Source organism: Perissodus microlepis, chromosome 1 (assembly GCF_051167445.1).
Source record: "Perissodus microlepis isolate ML-2025 ecotype Zambia chromosome 1, ASM5116744v1, whole genome shotgun sequence".
Taxonomy (NCBI): domain Eukaryota; kingdom Metazoa; phylum Chordata; class Actinopteri; order Cichliformes; family Cichlidae; genus Perissodus; species Perissodus microlepis.
The window spans coordinates 29,933,637-29,952,891 of NC_140461.1; the positions used below are offsets into that span (position 1 = coordinate 29,933,637).

General features: G+C 40.2%; 2 protein-coding genes across 12 annotated transcripts in view; both read left to right on the forward strand.

The window, feature by feature from the left end:
- The window catches only part of neo1a (neogenin 1a), a 161,725-nt gene extending 158,838 nt beyond the window's left edge, over nucleotides 1–2,887 (forward strand). For 9 of the 11 annotated variants that reach the window (XM_084942866.1, XM_084942100.1, XM_084942190.1 and 6 more), the window contains one exon: nucleotides 412–2,887. In XM_084942866.1, the coding sequence (XP_084798992.1) occupies nucleotides 412–564 (153 nt within the window). In that variant the 3' untranslated portion in view covers nucleotides 565–2,887. The other 2 variants (XM_084942777.1, XM_084942577.1) reach the window with 2 other exon arrangements.
- A 2,910-nt stretch (nucleotides 2,888–5,797) lies between these two features.
- Nucleotides 5,798–14,429, forward strand: LOC146394052 (sorting nexin-1-like). Its single transcript, XM_084942999.1, has 15 exons — nucleotides 5,798–5,947; nucleotides 6,430–6,580; nucleotides 8,737–8,861; nucleotides 8,996–9,062; nucleotides 9,168–9,211; nucleotides 9,300–9,441; nucleotides 9,531–9,609; nucleotides 9,736–9,811; nucleotides 9,910–10,023; nucleotides 10,217–10,310; nucleotides 10,468–10,673; nucleotides 11,170–11,313; nucleotides 12,496–12,576; nucleotides 13,031–13,102; nucleotides 13,261–14,429. Exons 1-15 carry the CDS (start codon nucleotides 5,828–5,830, stop codon nucleotides 13,309–13,311), a joined length of 1,566 nt encoding a protein of 521 aa, XP_084799125.1. The 5' UTR covers nucleotides 5,798–5,827; the 3' UTR covers nucleotides 13,312–14,429.
- The last annotated feature ends 4,826 nt before the right edge of the window (nucleotides 14,430–19,255 follow it).

Here is a 19,255-nt window from a genome sequence, read left to right on the forward strand (position 1 = left end):
GTTTTTACTTATTCTTTTTTTTGTGGCGTTGTCGGCTCTCCTTTGGTCATTTCATTTAACCGTTAACTACCGATCTTAACAAAAAAAACCAAAAAAACCCCATAACTGGAATGATTTTTAATTTTTTGCCATTGAACCTTCTCTCTGCCTTGATTGGCTGTTGACCGTATGTTGGTGTCGGCTTCTCTTGGTTTTTTTCCTCGACGTCGTGCTTTTGTCTGCTGCCTCTTTCTGTTTTTGTCCTTTTCCGACCCTTCAGTTTCATTGATCCACCCAGCCCCCCCCTCCAGCTCGCCTCACCTCACCCATGCGCCCCCTTTGCCAAACTCCTCCCTGTCCTCTGTGAAAGATCCCTGACTGATCCTCTCCTCTCCTTTCCTTTCCTCTGCTCTCTTCCTTCCCTCCTTCCAGGTGCTTGCCTCCCTCCCCCCCTGCCCCTCCCCCGCCCCCCGCAGTAACCCTGTTCCTCTCCCCCAGAGCTACGAGCCCGACGAGCTGACCGAGGAGATGGCCCACCTCGAGGGCCTGATGAAGGACCTGAACGCCATCACCACAGCGCCATGAGCATGCACTTGCACCAAAACACCACACACAGACAGACACACACACAACCACACACTCTCTGTCACCCCCCACACACACATACAGAAAGTCACACACCCTAAAGAAAAAAACACAACCAAACGATACAAAACAAATCAACAAAACCTTCGGAGCCAGAGGCTGCTGGACACAAAATGGCTTCTCATCCCCACGAAAAAGAAAAAAAAACTCTCGCGTCTCCCCCTGCAGAGAAAAACAAAACTTCCAGACTGAAACGTAGGAATTACTTTTTCCTTTTTTCCCCGGCTTACCTTGCTCAGTCTCAGGAAGGAGATTGCCATGAGAGGGAAGAAAAAGTGAGACAACTTCATCTTTATATGAAGAACCATTCTCAGAGACTATAAACTTTTAAAAAGGAAAAATAAAAACAAACAAACATTGGTCGCTTTCAACCGGAAGATTGTGAATTTTTTTTTTCCTCAGCAAAAATGGTAGTCTTTTTTTTTTGTTTGTTTGTTTGTTTTTCGGTGCCGAACGCTCTCGCTTGAGACGGTTGATTCAGTGTCAAGTCCAAAAAATATGCTGGTTTTTGATGTATGGTGCTCATGCGGCACAGTCTACACACAGTGTTTGTTTGATTAGTGTTTTCTTTGTGCATTTTGTATATCTATTGGACAGTTTCAGTGAAGTGAACGTTGGATTTCAGCCTCCTCCTCCTCTTTACCAAGCCTACATTATTCATCAACTTTTCTTTTGTCTTTTACCCATGTGTCATATGACTTTTCATTGTTTTTTTTATGTTATTGTATTATTTTTTACATAAATATCCTTATAAACATGTACATATGTTTTTTGTTTGTTTGTTGATGTTTTTTAATGTTTCCCATCATTTCATTATTATTATTATTATTATTATTATTTGGGATGGAAGTGGGATAATGAATGAGTCCTGAAGCTCAGTTTTTCATATCAGCAGAGGAAAGAGAGACCTGGTGCGTTTCTACAGTACATTCTTCTCTGAGGTCGCGTTGCCACCCTTTGTACATGAAAGTGTTTTCCAGTTTTTGGTTTGTCACGGGAGCTCCGTTTAAAAAAAAAAAAAAAAAAAAAAAAAAAAAAAAGCCTTACCAACGCGCAGGTATGTCGGCGCCGTGGAGACGACTCTGCTCTGCGTGGATGGTGTCACTCAGCTGTCACCATCGGCAGCTGCTTCTTCATCGTTCAGTGGGACTTGACAGGATCTCCTCGCAGGTCAGGGGTACCGAGGACTCAGGGCGCTGGTCCCCCACCCCACCTAAATTACAAAAAAAACATCTACAGCAACAGTCGAGCTGTGTTTTATACCAGAAGTTAAGTCGAATGTGTGTGTTGTTTTACAAAAAAACAATATTTGGTTTCAAGCATCTGTACTGCTGAACCACGTGTGTGTGCGTGCATCCCCGATCCCCGGCAGCGCAGGAGTGTGTTTGCTGTTTTTCCATCACCGTGGTTCTTCTACAAATGTTATCAGATGCAAAGATGTTGGCCTTTTTGAAGGGGACTCCCAATTTGTTTTGTTTTTTTTACATGGTTTTGTATGAAGAAAAAAAGAAGCTTGTTCTATACACAAATCCAATATTTAAAAAAAAAGGAAAAAAAAAAAAGAAACTAGTTTTTCATTACCCTCTTACCCAAAGAAACTTGTCATTTGCGATCATAGTAATTTGCTCTACTTTTGTGAATACCATGTTTCTCATACATGTACATCGTCATGAATGTCAATATAACTGTAAGAGATTTTAACTATGGATACAAACAAGGAACAAGTTTTTGTGGGGCGGCACGTCGGGAGGGACCAGGGTGGGGGTTGGAGGACAAAAGCGGGAGAAAGAGGAGCGGACTCCATTTGGGAAATAATCTATTGAGTTGTAAACAGTTGAACCTGTATTGCACTTTTTCACAATTTTTGGAAAGTACATTTCTTACATATCTTGTGTTTTAAATATCGAAAGCTGTTTGTGTAACGTAGTGTCCTAGGTAAGCAGCAGGCAGCTGGTCTTTTTTTTTTCTTTTTTTTAAAATGTTTATTATTATTATTATTTTTGTTTTTTTGCTTCAGAGATGATATGGATTGAGCGGCCAGGCGGTTTATACTCTGCAGCTCACGATGAGGAATTCTGTTGTTGCTTGTTCATGTACAGAGCTTTCTTTGCTTTCTGTAGAAATGGAGAAAAAAAAATCTGTGGCTTTTTAAAAAATGTCGGAAAAAATGTTTGGACAAAAAAAAGAGGAAAAAAAAGATGTTTTTTTTATTGGTGCTCCTATACATTGTGTATACAAACAATTATGAATACTAACAAAGTAACCGTGTCTGCTCGTCTTCTTTTCATCAGACATGACGCCCGACAGGTAGCATTGGTATACATACATACTCCAGAGATGAGTGAACACCGAAGAGTCTCTAACCTTGGGCTTTACATTTTGAGGAGGGGGGGGGGGGATAAATATCTTTCGGTAAAAGTACAGGTCAAAGATTGCTATTCAGGCTTGATTTACAACATTGAAATCCTTCATTAAAAAAGCAGGGCAGCTGTCATTTCACCTCATAAATTTAACAATCCATAGAAAAGGATTGCCTATGTCAGTTTGTACTCTATCATGTGGTTATTATGAGATGGATTCACCTCACATGATAGGGAAAAACATTTGGGTTTTATTCACAGTGTGAACCTGAATCTATGTACACGTGACAAAAATTCTTCCATCTATAGATGTGACAACATCCTGTGAGGTCAGCTGATGGAAAGTCATTTTTTCCACAGTCAGTGCAGTTATGATGAAATTTCTCTATTTTTGCATTTTTAAAGCTGTGGATTTTACTTAAAAAAGAACATGTCTATTAGTCATGCTTTTTGCTGTTTTCTGCAGCATTCGCAGCAAAAAAAAAGCAAAATAAAACTACTTGTTTTGATCTCCACTGAGAGGACAGTCCAAGCGTGCAAAGCCAGTACAAAAAGCCTTTGTAAGAGTGTGCATAAACTAGGTATTGGGAAATATTACGATCTGGCAAAGACATGTAGAAAAATGACCCACTAAAAAGAAAATATATAGGCTAAAAATACTTTACTCAAAGAGTTGCAAACTGTGATATCTTGTCTATGTTCATCTCAGACCAGATAAATATTATATAGTCTAGATAAGATGTCAAACATGAGGGTGGGGGCCAAAATCGGCCCAACAAAGGCTCGGGTTCAGCCCACTGTATAGCTTTGGAACAAGTGAAGGACGCCGAGGTTTTAGACTTTTAACTGTATTTTAATCGTTTTTTTATAGCATTGCTGCGAATGAAGACCTCACTCATGAGTATTCATACTACACTAAGGTAAAAGAAAAAAACAGGTTATTTCTTGTAAATCAACAAAAGCTTTGTTTTATAATTACAGAAAAGTCTGTGCAATGAGCTGTCTGTACAGTAACTTTTCTATATCATGTATAAAAACTGAGATATATTGTTGAAATTGCACGCTGACACAAAGGTGAGTTTAACATGTCCAGCCCACTTGACATCAAAGTGGGTTGCATGTGGCCCATAATGTAAAATGAGTTTTACATCCCTGTTCTAGACATTTAAGAAACAAAGTGCTCTGAATTGCAGAACACCACCATCTGCCTGACAGTCTCCTGCTACTGCTTCACTACTACTAAAACAGTCTAATGCAACAGTTCAGTACAAACACCCAGCCTTCAGGTTAATAAGTTCAGTTTTTGCCCTCTGATCTAGCCACATAACACTGACATTTGATCATCAGCGGTCACGTGGTAAGTGCACTCCTATGGGAATTACACCTTTGAACAGGTAAAATCATGTCACCTGAATCTAGACCAGGAGTGTCAAACTAATTTTACATTGCGGGCCACATACAGCCCACTTGGATCTTAAGCGGCAGGACCAGTGAAACTGCCCTTTCTGTCAATGTAAAGAAGTCACACATTTAACTGTTTTTCTACATGTTAAAGAAAGAGCTGCTGTGACAAAGAAAGAACTCTGTCAGCATGACTCTTTGGACTTAAATTGTAAGATATAAATGTGTACAATTACAAGAGACGTTCCGGTAGCTCATTGCCCAGACTCTCCTTGTTGTGTGGTTGTTGTTGTTTCTAAACTGTAGTCATAAAAAAACAGATTTCTATAGTAGAAAGTGGAAAATCCGTTTTTCACAACGTTACAGAGGTTTTATTACAGACATAGCTAAGCGTTTCGCAATTTGGTATAAATTATGAAAGTTGAAATTTCTTTGGCGCTGAACTGCAGAAATTAGGCTTTCTTGTCAGATATAATTTGTGTGTGTGTGTGGGGCGGTGGTGGTGGTAGTGGTGAGGGCAGAGACCGACAACACTGTATACAACGGTAGATTGGTGCGTAATAAGCAAGCAAATAAGGCAGAAAATAGAGAATTTTCTTGGGAAACTATGGTCTTGAAGCACACTGAGAGATGGGGCTGTGAAGGAAGTGCGATTTTATGGGTGGAAACAAGGCAGGCAAAGTAAGTGGAAATTCATTACAGTGTTTTTCAAACGTGAAGTGTAGTGGTCTTGTTTTGCTGCTGATTCAGTGAGTTTTGGTTGGAGGGTGACAAAACCTGCCGTTTCGGAATCTGTGGGATGTCAGCTTTTCACACCCTATGGGCATATCCTGTAGGTGGGATCCGGCTTTGTGTTTACATCTTTTTGCGGAATCTGTTTAGCTGCTTGTTAATCGTTAAGCCGTTTTTGCTTTTTTGGTGGTCTTTGGTCTTTGACGTTTCTGTGGATACCACACATGTCTATAATCAAATAACAGATCTGGCGGTACCTCATGTCCCTCTAGCTCCTGGTACCATGGGCATTGAGGTTCAAACAATCGAAATGCATTGTGGGAGATGTAGTTTACGGTCAGCATGCGCTTTTAAGCCGCATACAGTAAACTTTAAGTAAACTTTAACGGTCATGCACAAACTTTTGCGAGGAACATAAAATTACATATTTTGACATAGTAGACATTGTTCACGGTGCCAAATAAGCAAACAGTTTGGAAATTTTGTTTGTTTTTGGGGGGGGGTTGTTTTTAGATATTTGTCTAAGAAGCACACTCTCAGCAAAAATCTGCAATCTGAAATCAAAGACACTGTTTCTCTTGCGTTACAACGTGGCAGTGGTTTCGGAGGCTGTAATGTGACCAAGTGACCGGCAGGTGTCGCTGCAGCCGCTCAACCGCCCGCCCCCCCCCTTCACTTCCGGGACGCCAGTTGTGCTCACAACAGGGAATATGGCGGCTAGCTCGGATCGGAACCCACCTCCTTTCCCCACAGCAGAGGAGTCAGAGCCGGGATTGTGTGACATGGCAGACGCGGACAGCGACGAGGGCGAGGACATCTTCGTTAGTAACGTAGGTTCCCGCTTCGGTGACACCAGTAACAAATTGACGTGTGTTTTTAGGTTTGCATTAAGTCAGAGTCAGAAAGCCTGCATTTTTTTTATATCTCAACTGACCTGCATTCAGGGCATCCCGAAACGCTGAGGCTTTGACGGACAGTCGCGAAATACGGGCAGGTTTTCTTTGGAAGCAGCGAAAGTGATTTGTAAAGGTGTCCGGAGTTGGCTGAGAGTTAAAATTGGCCTCTCTTTATTACCAAGTAATAGGTTTTATCACTGCTTTTGTCTTGTTCGGCCTGTTCCCGTTGGTTAATTGTTAATTAAAACGCTGGCTTCGTTCACAGTCAAGCCCCTCTTACTTATCGTTTTAGCAGAATTAATAAATAAAAATTTGGCGAGCTCCGTTAGTCACATGACTCCACCCTGCTTATCAGCCCCTGTCCTAACGGTCTGCAAACTGTAATGACAGCTCGTCTCTGTGGTGGTTGTCTGCAGAGTAACCCCGTGTCTGTGAGCCGGGGAGTTTCTCAGCCCGACCGCGTCAGCGAGGAGCCTTCAGATCTGTTCAGCGAGGAGGAGGCGGCCAGCAGCACAGCGGCCAAGGCCAACGGAGTTCACTCCGACGATGACAACGATCTGTTTGCTGGTGAGGACACACTTCCCCCTAACAACATCTGCCAGTTCACTCGTGACTCTGCAGCATCCACAGCTTCTTGCTCTTGGCTGTATCATTTTTCATGGCGATCTTGCACAGATAACATAATACTACAACAACAACAACAAACAAGCATGGTGACAGCTTGCTTTACTCAACTCAAGATTATGCAAACATGTTGATGATTTAAGTTTATGTGGCATAGTAGTTGGTGCCAGAAAGTTCAGAGTATTTCAAAAACTGCAGATCCGACCGGATCAGAGGAAAATGGCCCTGCTGCATATTGATAGGAAGGCAATAACAAGTCAAATAATCACTCATTACAGCCAAGGTGTGCATGCACAACACATAAGACCTCGAAGCAGATGGACTACAGCAGTAGATACTAGTGTTAGAAAAGATGTACCGATTCAACTTCTTTACTCAAGTAGAAGTGAAAAAGTAATAAAGTACAGGGTATGAAATGTACTCAAAGTAAGAGAATAAAAGTAGCTCAATGAAGAGAAGGGGAAATTATAGAGGATGGCTTTGACTCTAAACAGGAAAATGAGTAGGGAAGAGTCTGATGCATGCTCAATCATCCAGGTAAGGAAATCCCAAAGAGTTGATTCTGTTCATCTGTACATAGCGTTTTTAGGGGGAGAAAAGTTTTGTCACTTGTCCAAGTGACTTCTTCAGTCTCAGCTGACTGCAGGTCACTTGGATGAGTGAGGAAACGTTTCTCATACTGAAAATGCTACGTCTAGATGAACAGAAATTTTTGGGAGTAGGGAAGAGATTAAAGTGGATTCAGCAGGAGCTCTAAAATCAGTTGTGATGACTTAATATGGGAAAAGAAACACAACTCAAAATAATTTCTATTGAGAGCTCCAGTAGATGTTCTTAATATGCAGACTGTGATCAGGTGAACTGTATAACTCCTGCTGCTGAGGTGCTCTTTGTGGATTTACACACCTGAATTTAACAGTTGTTTAAGTTTGAGTTGTTCTGGCTCATTTCCATCCTCTACACTGACAATACACTGTTTATGCTGTCGTCATATTAGACACTGTACAGGGGAATGAAGGTGGAATTCGATGACCGAAGCATCATCAGTTTAACTTCAGATTCTTCCCTGCTACCCTCGATGTACCTAACTCTGACCACTGTCACACACTGTTCTTTACTTTAAATTATCACAGTACAACAAACTAACCTGTTTATAATACACTAACCTGCAAATGATTTTTATGCAACTTTTCTTTCATATCTGAGTGAAGTTAGCTCTTTCTTTTCTCTCCCTTTGAAATACAGCAGCTGGACCTTCAGCTAGCAATACACTGTGCGCCAAACCTTTTGTCTTCAGTAGGGCTAGCTAGATGTTGAAGTACTGCAATTGCAACTCACTGACACCCGCAGTCGTTCCGGTGTTGTGGCAAAAAAAACACAAAAAAACCCCACTGGCCCACTTTAATCCCAGACTATAGCACAGTTTTGCCTCTTTTGTCTATTTCTATGCAACATCCTCTGGTGATGAATAAATGAACAGGGTTGCCTTCCACGTGTTTCTGTTTAGGGTCAAATCAGTTTGATGTTTGGAGCTTCGCAGTGACGAAATAATAACTCTACCCAAATGAGTCTGTTTTGAAAATGTAAGGCGTAAAGGTAAAAAAGTAGTCAGGAAAAAACTACTCAAGTAAAGTCGAGATACCTGAAAAGTCTACTTAATTACAGTAATGAAGTATTTGTACTTCGTTACTTCCCACCTCTGCAATTGAGCACTGTTTAAACACCACAGCTTACTAGCTGACCATTTTCATGCATCTGTGACCCCAGTTTGGGAGATGTCTGCCTTTTTCCTGAATATTTTTCCCAGAAATCAAGATTCCCTCACAAAATTCACAAAGCTTGTTCTGGGTAGTTTCATATAGTATCTGTTATCTTTCCTCCAAACCACACCTCACAAAAAATTGAAATGAAAATCCAGTTATGAGTAGATATAAGCTGTCAGTCATCAGAAGAGGCTTAAGGCTGGTTGTAGATGCTGCTGGTCACCAAAAGCTACCACAATAAATCTGAATTTGAATTTATGAAACTTTTTGCAGCAAGAAATGACAGCCAGTCTGTAAAAAGTCTGGAACATGAATGAAAAGACTTTCTTTCTCCAGATGCAAACGTAGAACTGAGCACAGACAAGTCCAGCAGCTCCGCTCGGAAGGAGCCCTCTGGTCCTCGACATGCCTCCTCATTCACTCCGAGCCCCGCAGCCATGCAGCCCACCTCCTTGGAGCAGGTACAGGCCACGGCTGAGCCCTCTAAGAACTTGTGAGAATCTTAGTAGCGTGAATGCTTTTCTAATGCTTGCGCTGCAAAGGCTTAGGTGTGTTCAAGGTATGAGTTGTGTTGCTGTCTTCTTGTTGGTTGTAGCTGGAAGAGGAAGAGGCCAAGGACAGTTTTGATGTGGATGTTGCTGTCACAAACCCAGAGAAAGTCGGTCAGTCTCTTTTTTTTTCATCATACAACCTTCTACATTTTGTAGATTAAACTAATGTTATTAATTGTAAAGTAGCTAATTGTGTGATGTTTTTGTCCTCTTTAGGGGATGGCATGAATGCATATGTGGCCTACAAAGTATCCACCAGGGTATATAATCCAGCTTGTGTTAATTCGTGGCTTTCACTAGCTTTTGCTGTTGTGCCTTTCTCATGTCCTGTCACTGATCTTCCACCAGACTTCCTTGCCCATGTTCAGGAGTAAGGTCTTCTCTGTGAGGAGGCGCTTTAGTGACTTCTTGGGCCTTTATGAAAAGCTGTCAGTCAAGCAGTCACTCCATGGATGCATCATTCCACCACCACCAGAGAAAAGTGTTGTAGGTGGGTGCCAGGCATTTGTTTTTTTTCTTTGGTTCTGCACTTTTTTTTTCCGGTCCCTGCTGTGTGACACGTGTCATTTGGTTCAACAGGAATGACCAAAGTGAAGGTGGGAATGGATGATCCATCATCAGTAGAGTTTGTGGAGAGGAGAAGAGCAGCTCTGGAGAGGTGTGGATCCATATATGATTTACACAGTGACATTATTAACGTCATGTCTAGTTTCTTTGTTGTTGTTTTTTTATTACATTTTCTGCTTCACACACTTCATCCCTGATGCCACTGTGCTTTATGTAGGTATCTTCAGAGAGTAGTGTCTCACCCATCTTTACTACAGGATCCTGATGTACGTGAGTTCTTGGAAAGAGAAGACGTGAGTATTTCAAGATATAAAAAGTAGGAATGGGACAAATACTTGACTGGTCACTGCTGAATTTTAAATGTATAATTCTTGGAATGCTTTATGTTCAGTTGCCCAGAGCCGTGAACACCCAAGCACTGAGTGGAGCAGGTTTCCTCAAAATGATCAATAAGGCATCAGACGCTGTCAACAAGATGACCATCAAGATGAATGAGTCTGACACTGTAAGGGCTGAAAAGAGGGCTGAAGTGTTTAGTTTTTACATACCGTTCCACATGTGGCCTCGAAATGTAAATTTGCATAAGGATGAGTAGGAACAGACCCTGATAGATCTGTGGAGCCAGCAGAAGGCATCAAACAGATCTGCCATTCTAAACACGATGAAGAGGTTGCTGATGTTTATTCTGTGTCTCTCAGTGGTTCGAGGACAAGTTCCAGGAGGTGGAGAATGAGGAGCAACAGCTCAGGAAGCTTCATGTCATGGTCGACTCCCTTGTCATTCACAGGAAAGGTGAGCTTCACCTGCTTTTTATTGACTTGAGCTTTTCTTTGCATCGTTTATCAAATTAATTTAGGGAAAGAAAACATTTCAGCCCAGCTGTCTTTCAGTTCTTTCAGGGTGAAACAAGTAGTCTGAATATATTTTCTGCTTCCGCCTTTAATACCAGAGCTATGTGGGAACACAGCAGTGTTTGCCAAAAGTTTGGCCATGCTTGGGAACTCTGAGGACAATACAGCTCTGTCACGGGCCCTTTCGCAGCTGGCAGAGGTGGAGGACAAGATGGAGCAGCTGCATCAGGAGCAGGCAGCCAGTGACTTCTTCATCTTTGCAGAACTGCTTGGTGACTACATCCGCCTGCTGGGTGCTGTGCGGGTAAGCCTTCTACTTGTACTGTTAGGATGGTAGATAGGATAGAGTAGATGGGAAGAAATATATTTCTTGAGGGAAATGAGGGCGACATCCCAGAGAAAGTAAGATTTGAGAATTTCCTGATGTTGGTAATTTTTGAGTATTTTATGTTGCCTTTCTCTCGTAAAACTAAATAAACTGAATGAAGTTATTTACATAAAAATCTTTAAAAAAAGAAGGCAGTATCATTAGTGCAGAAGAACCTATACATGTACAATCAAGTGTCTGAATAGGGCCATTTAATGTTGTGCAAGTGAGCGATGCGATATGCACAGCTTTATGTTTGAATCGCACCGCTTGAGGAAGTAACGACAACAATAAGGGCTCTCCTTAGATCTGTAACCAACCTTTAACATGGTGCAAGGTCACAGTTTTACTGCAGACAAGCTGTCTGTTCTGTTTCGTGGAAAGATCAGGTGTTGCTACTACCACTGTCTGATCTAAAAATGGATGTCCACAGGGCTGCTTTGACCAGCGCATGCGGGCGTGGCAGAGGTGGCAGGAGGCTCAGAGTACACTCCAAAAGAAGAGAGAGGCCGAGGCCAAGCTCTTGTGGGCCAACAAACCTGACAAACTGCAGCAGGCCAAAGAAGAGATCACTGAGGTAACAGTGGCAGTGACCACACAGTTAATGCAGCACTCAAAGTCTTTAGTTTACACCAAAATGGACTTCAAAGGTTTTTCTTTTCTTTTTAAATTTCTCCTGCAGCAGATTGTTGATCAGGCCAGTTTGACAAACGGGTTACAGGAACCCAAACAAAAAAGTGTTTCATTTAAAATACTTTGTCATCTTGTTCTGATTTAGGAGACACTCCCATTACCAACATGTCAGCTTCTTCAAATATATAAACATTTAGGGTTTTTTTCTTTGCTTTTATTAAATTATCAGCTTCTTGTCAAAGTGGAGATGTAAGAGTAATTTTGTTCATTTATTTAGTTCTTTTTGTCAGCAAGATTGCAAAAAAAGCTGCAAACCGAAAATCCATGTAACAAGTTGCTGTATGGTTGTGGATTATTTTGTAAGATGGCACTGTGAAGCTGCTTTTTCACCAATTTCTGACATTGGTTAATATTGAACTGCTCCAACACTAATATAGTTTGGTATCTGTTAGAGTGTTGTCGTTAGTGGAATTGATTTCACATCAGTACGACACTGAAGGAATTTAATTTGAAGTGTGGGTTGTCAGCTACACTTGGGTTTAACAAGTTGTTGCATTGACCTGTTAGAAAATACATCTGTTTTTTTGGCTTGTTTCGTTTTGTGGTTTTTTTTGTTCGATTCTTCCATTACAGTGTTGTTTGCTGGCCCAATGTTGTGAAGCAGTTTAGTGTGTAAATTCACTTTGTGTGTCATATTCTTTTGGTGCTGGTAGCTCGCCAGGTTATTCATTCTGTTTTGGAAAGTACTGAATTGGTTATTTTTCCACTCCTACAGTTACCATCCCACTAAGCTGTTGTTGACGGCATCCTTCACTCGCATCATCACCACTGATATCAAATTCCTGACCTTTCCTCAATTTGTCATGAACTCAAACTTACAAAGTAAACCAGCAACTGCTTTTGAGCCAGTATAAACTCTTACGACAATATTATTGTATAATACCTTGAATTAAAGCTGAAAGTCTACACTTCAATCACCTCTTTGATTTCACTACGAGGAGTGGATTTCACCCTTTTCCGTCAATGTCGACAGTCATCTGTAGTCTCTCTGTATTTATTAGCTTGTGTTTTGTAATCTTTTGCAAGTTGTGGTGATTTGTTTCTTTTTCTCCCTTTGTGTCGTCAGTGGGAGGCGAGGGTTACTCAGTACGAGAGAGATTTTGACAGAATTGGCATGACTGTACGCAAGGAGGTTCTCAGGTTTGAGGTATGTTGGGAAGGGTTTCTTTTAATGTGTCACCAAAAGTTAGTATCAAAGTAGAATGATTGTCTCATTTTGTCACTGCTGGAATTTTAAGAGTGCTACTGTATCTATTTAACCTGGTGAACACTTACGGTTTTTCCAGTAGCACAAGCAACTTCATTGTGAACTCAAGATAGTTGATTTCAAACATGCACTTCATCCCTGCACTTTTCTTGACATTCTTCAGATTCAGTGCTTCAGATTGCACTGATTCATATGAATGTGAGAGCAGAGCAGGTAATAATAAATGATGTTAGGGTACTGTGATAGCTGATGAAAGCCAAAAGCTACAGTGGATTGTTCTTCACAATAAAGTTGCTGGATTTCAGCTCCTTTTGACCTCAGAAACAGGGGAAGTTCTGCCAGAAATTCCTACAGCCGGCTTGAACCTTAGATGTGACAACTCTTGTCTTTTCAGAAAGAGAAAGCCAAGGACTTCAAGAGCCAGATAATCAAATACCTGGAAGCAATGCTGCAGTCTCAACAGCGGGTAATCACTTAACTATATTAAGCATCATATCCAACATGTACAAGTATTTGTGAGGATAACGAACATGGCTATTAAACTTCGGTAACGATTAACATCTTACTGTTAAAAAAATGTTTTAATAGTCTTTTTGTCTTCTTCTCACTCTGATTGTTTTCCAGCTCATAAAGTTTTGGGAGGCATTCCTGCCTGAGGCGAAAGCGATAGCTTGATGAAGAGGGAGACTCTTTAAAGACCCCGACTGCCTTTTTGAACACTTTACCTCTATAAGCAGGAACTGAGAGGACAATTTTGAAACACACAAGAAACTTCCGTCCATTTTTTTTTTCTTTTGTCTTTTTAATGACATCGTCTTCTCTTATCTTGTACAGTACTTCAGTATGATAAGCGCCACATTTCCACAGCATTTCTCTGGTACATTGCCTTGTTTATGTTTCTGATTTAAGATGGTATAAAGCAAGAATCCAGCAGAGATTAACAGGGACACGAGTGTCTGTAAAACTCACCGTCCTGTCAGTGGGATATATATTTATGTCTCTTGTTTATTTTAACATGGAGGTACTGTCCCAAGGTAGCATTGCCTACAGTTTACATTAGAAGATAGGCATATGTGAGTCATTCCACACTAACAGATTGATGCATGTCAGATAATGTTTTGATGCACTAAAATGAATTGTTCTATTTCAAGAGGTTTTTTTAATATTATCAAACAAACACTATTGATAACTGGGGCCATGTACCAGGAGTATTAGCACATTCAAACGGTATATCATAGATTACGTATTAGATGATAGAGGAAGATTTGACAAGGTTACAAGCTTGTCAGAGGCGTTACAAAATGATATAAGTTGTTACAGTGAGTCCAGGGTGTGAAAATGTAACCTCTGCTGTGGTAGTATTTTCTACAGTGACACATATGATAGTTACGTTTATGTCAGTTTCTTCAAGAGTATATATTTGGTCCTATTTTGTCAGACGTGGAGGCCTAAAGGAAACCACTGGGAACTGCTGCAGAGATTTGTCTAGAACCATGAAAGTGACTGACATGTACAAGTGTGCACATATAAAGCACTGAACAGAACTTGTGCAGATTGCTAACCATTCTTTTTTGTTTTGAGAAACTTGTCTAACAATGACAGAAAGACATTCAAGTGAGATGGTCCCTTATTTTCTTAATCAGCATTTGTAAGTGTAGTTTTTCTGTCATGTCATATTTACGTAAGAATGTGCTTTATTTTTGTAACCACTTTGCATTAGTACACACGTTTTCCTGGAAATGCTGTACATGTAGATGTACAAAATAAATCATTGGTTCAGCTTTGGGACACTTGTTTTTGTTTATGTGAGGTTTTTTTTATGTGTTTGGTGGGATTTTCCATTTCACTGGGGAACTGAGATAAATTGTGATCTTCTAGACTTATACTGTACATGTAACATTGACCACTGGTTAGCACTGTCCTCTTTACAAAGATTTTGAAGGTTGGTTTTGACTTCTGCAAAAAAAAAAAAATGCACATCCCTATACGCTGAAGTTTTTATCAAGTTAAATTTACCCTTTAAAAAGGTTGCTCTTACTTGAATAAGATTAACTTAATCAACTTATTCATTTTCTAGCTCATGCTGTCTATGCTACACCTAGACCAGGGGTGTCAAACTCAAATACACAGTGGGCCAAAATTCAAAACTGGAACAAAGTCGCGGGCTAACGTTAATATTTATTGAAATATATTTATTCCTCCAGATATAAGAATGAATCTTTTCTTATGGACTCAAACACGTTTTGCTGAAAAACTGAATATGGAACAAGCAAAGCTTAATACTAAACAATATATATATTAGCTGTATAATACCAGTAGGCCAACTCTAATAGTAATTTGGTGTGGCTTCGCGGGCCAAATGTAATTAGGCTGCGGGCCAAATTTGGCCCGCGGGCCAGAGTTTGACACCTATGACCTAGACTATCTTCCTTTATCCATGCACAGTCATAAAGAGATTGTGATACAGAGATTTCTTGAGTAGTGACTTCAAATTTCTAGATTATGGAAATTGAGATTAACTGATGTTTTCCTATTGCTGAAGTTTGATGGAACAACTGTCTAAAAATCATTTCTATCTAACCTGATACCTGCAAAAGCACTAAAGAATCTGTTGTGCAAGAAGGCTGGACGTGAACACAAGTGCAGAACACAGGCAAAAAGTTCAGTATGTTTATTGCAGGTTTTGGCAGATGTAGCCCGTCTTTTGTGAGTGAAGCTGCAGAGTTTAATATGGTGGGATTGGTGAGTAGTATCTGGTATGCAGTTTAAACTTTCTAGAATCTCTCTCTCCAGTAATTCTGTCTAGCTGCAGCTCTCCTATTCAGCAGTGGACATCTGCACACAGAAAAACTGGTCAAAGCCAAATCAACAATTTCTTTGGTTACTCGCCCACAGGAGGCACAATTACCTAGCATCAAATGAGGGGATGCCTCCATCTTAACTAGCCCAACTGCAGCCTAGATGTGTAATCAGTGATGCTTCTCGTGTGTGACGTAGTGAGGGTGGAGACCAGGGCAAAACTACTCTGAAACACAAAAGGACAGGAGCAGTGTCACGGGGAGGCATGTGACTTCTAAGCACATTGCAGTGGTTTTAATCTAACTTGTGTATATTGTTGCCACAATACTTTTAAAATCATGAAGAGAGCTGCCTAAAGATTTGCGTTTAATCTTTTTCTTACCTCTCCTCCAGACTGCACCTGGCCTCCATCTGGCAACACCCAGGAACTGCCAAAACCAGTCTGGGTCTTTTTGGCCTCCTTTTATGGTCAAGTTCCTAGGAGGGAATGTGCTTTGGGGACATAAATAATCTATTCATTTTAAACATGTACACAATTAGGCATTTTCAATATTTGATAGTAAAGGAGTGGGGGGAGCTACTGGCTATTTAGTAAGCAGTTGCAACTGCTTTCAAGGACTACTGTGTGCTAGGTCATGATAGAGACTAGTTATAGTGGCTTATTTTCAGGGGCCCTAGTTACAGGGGGTGTAGTCCAGTGCAGAGCTGTTTCTATTTGGTTTAGGATTATCTTTAAGACTTAGAGATGTGTTATTTTGGCATTGTTTCCTTAAATTATTCTTGAATGAAGACATTGATTTGATGCATGTAAGAGAAAAAAAGATTCATTTGTCTTTATTGTTTCCTCCTATCTCCCTACCGTGTGTTCTCAATGAAAAAATGAAAAAAACAAAAAACAAATAAAAAGGAGGAAAGAGATAGGAGAGAAAAGCCCAACAATTCCCCCTGAGCAAGCACTAGGTGACAGTGGGGAGGAAAACCTCCCTTTAAATAGGAAGAAACCTCTGACAGAACCAGACTCAGGAAGGGACAGTCAACTGCCGTGACTGGTTGGGGTGTGAGGGTGAAAAATGATGAAGAGGGAGGGGAGACCGATAGAGAGATGATCGGAGAGGAAGGGGAGAGAAAAGGTGGAGGAAGACGAGACTACGCCTCCTCATGATCAAGTGAGAAAGCAGGAGAGTCCTTCCTTTTGAAAAAGCAGAAGCAGTTTTTCTTCTTTTTCAGTCACTGTTCCTGGAGCTCTGAGGTTTTTTATGTCATCGATTGCTTCTGCGTTTGCCCTCTCAACTTTCTTGCATCTTTTCTACAGTTCTTATAATTTTGCTTGTTTTTCTTCAAGCTTTTCTTTCAGTTCTTTTTTATTTTGCCTCCTGTACTAGCTTTGCCTCGTGTCTGTATTCCTCCGTTGTACTTGGTTGTACATGTCTTCTAACTCCTGATTTCTCCAGTGCATTTTTTTGAAGCGTACACTGTAGGTCTTTATGTGTTTTCTCTTGTTCTTATTTCTTGTTCTTGGTCTATAATCTGCTGCCGTACTTATCCAAATATTATTCCCCAGCCTTCATTTATAATCTTGATGTTGGGCTGTTATTGCGTATTGTTAATTTGTTGGTCTTGTCAGTTCATGAGAAATTCATTGTGCGTTTCTTCCAAGTGTTTATTTTGGGGCTCCATTTGTCTGCACTTCTCCTCTAGTTTAATTTGCTCTGCTTGCATTTGTTGAACCCTGTTCTCTAGATTGTGGTTTTCTTTCCTACTTTCAGCTAATGTCCTTCAGATGGATAATACGTCTTCTGGGGAATTTAACTGGTCACCTCATAGAGGAGAGTCAGGGGAAACTTTTTTTTGTGGTGTTTTCTCTGAGACATGTTGGAGTCTTGATACAGTGACTGTAGAAGATCCAGTTATGGATGGATGGAGAGATAGGTTGCAAAGATGACCCCCTCTCCTGCCCCACTCACACTCTGTCTCTCTCTCACACACATAACATCTTCCTGCCCTATTTAGCAATTTAACAAGTTAAACTGTATATGGACATCTTCAACTTTCCGCACTTCTTCCTGGCTGAAGAATTACAAAATATTAATAATATTTTTAGTTGAATAAATATCTACTATGTTACCAAAATTATTTATTATTAACCGAAAACGACTAGTGTTTTGGTAACTTTTCAAATCATTCCTTTAAGAAATGATGCAATAAACCACAATGAAAAAACCTCAGTAGACATAGAATTGCATTATTGGAAAATTTTCCATAAGATATCAAAAGTGAAAGTAATTATTCTGCAGAAATACATTCCCAATCGATGTTAAAGTAATTAATATTACTGCTTCATATGTTTCAGATTGAGCTCATTTTAAGTACTCTATATTTTGTTTAATGTCCAGCATCATTTTCTATAAAACATATGCTCAACATATGCTTTAATATGCTCTTTTAGCTTTTCAGCTCCACCTTTTTGCTTTTGTTTCCATCTTTATCAGCCACATCTTCCACACTAAAACAAATTCTACAGGGTGCACAAGCGAGGTAAGGGAGGGTTGTGTTAAGAGACTTGATTGGGCAATACAGTGTAATAAAAATTACCAATGGGCTGGTGTCAGAGTGGGGCTAGTCTGTATAATAAGTTTGCGCTAGGCTCCAGTCTTGGCTTGTAAAGCTTGATTTAGACTTCTGCTGGAAAGCTACGTCCTAACCATGTCATTCAAGTCGTTGTGGTATTCATCAATCTGACATGTAGTTACATTTCTTGAGAGGTGCATATCAGGTTACGTAGAAGGTTATGGCACGGCGTTAAAATGAGTTAGAGTGTAAAATACACAGAAATTACATATAAGCAGTGCCACAATATTTTGACACCACCCTCTTTAGCATCCTTGTAATAAGACAACTTACATCCCTTCAAGGAATAAAACAACCCTGAGTTCCCTGATTGACAAAAGTACCAACACAATTTTTTTTATGCTGGATTTGTTTAGACTCACAAAAGTAATGGATTTGCAGATTTCATAGGTAAGTTTGTTGTGTATCTGTCAATCTTATTAATCTCTGGCTCTTTTTCACAACATGACTTTTGTCCCGTCTTCCCCCCCTCAACCCTAACCTGTCACAGCAGAAGGCTGCCCCTCCCTGAGCCGGGTTCTGCCAGAGGTTTCTTCCCACTGTCACCAAGTGCTTTCTCATTGGGGACCGTCTGATTGTTTAGTGTGTGTGTGTGTGTGTGTGTGTGTGTATTATTGTAGTGTTTTTACTTTGGGGTGACTGTTATTGTGATTTGGTGCTATTTAAATGAAAGTGAATCAAATCGAATTGAATTGAAATTGCTCTATATTTCACATATTGTGGAAGTGCAAGCACCAGAATTTGCGCAAGTCCATCGCTAAAAACAGTAACGCATTACACAATGACTGTATAAAATAATCAAAATACTTTATTAATCCATGATAATAAAGTAATGTGGTCACAGCTGGTCCCAGACAGTAATAACTGTAACTGACTAAATTTAATTAAATATTACTAAGTTACAAAATCTAATAAAATACTTCTAATATACATAAATAGGTTAATTATAAATATCCCAGTATATAGCACAAATTATATATATATGGTTGAAATTGAGATGCCCCTCTTTTCAAACTATGAAACTTTCTTTTCTCTGTAGAGCATGTGTATAAGGGTACACAACTATAGAAGTATGTACTTGTGTATTAGATAAAGATGACCAATGACTGATTTTACAGTCAATGGTCTCATCGCTAATTAGCCAATCTCAGTGTGACCTGGAAGTGTGCGTGGTGAAGCGGGCGGTGCCGTC

Bases quoted from the DNA above. Each gene is read 5' to 3' on its own strand.
- LOC146394052 (XM_084942999.1), top strand. From the start codon at position 5,828: ATGGCGGCTAGCTCGGATCGGAACCCACCTCCTTTCCCCACAGCAGAG. The intron at 6,581-8,736 runs GTGAGGACACAC...TTCTTTCTCCAG, and splicing joins TGACAACGATCTGTTTGCTG to ATGCAAACGTAGAACTGAGC. The intron at 9,442-9,530 runs GTGGGTGCCAGG...TTGGTTCAACAG, and splicing joins ACCAGAGAAAAGTGTTGTAG to GAATGACCAAAGTGAAGGTG.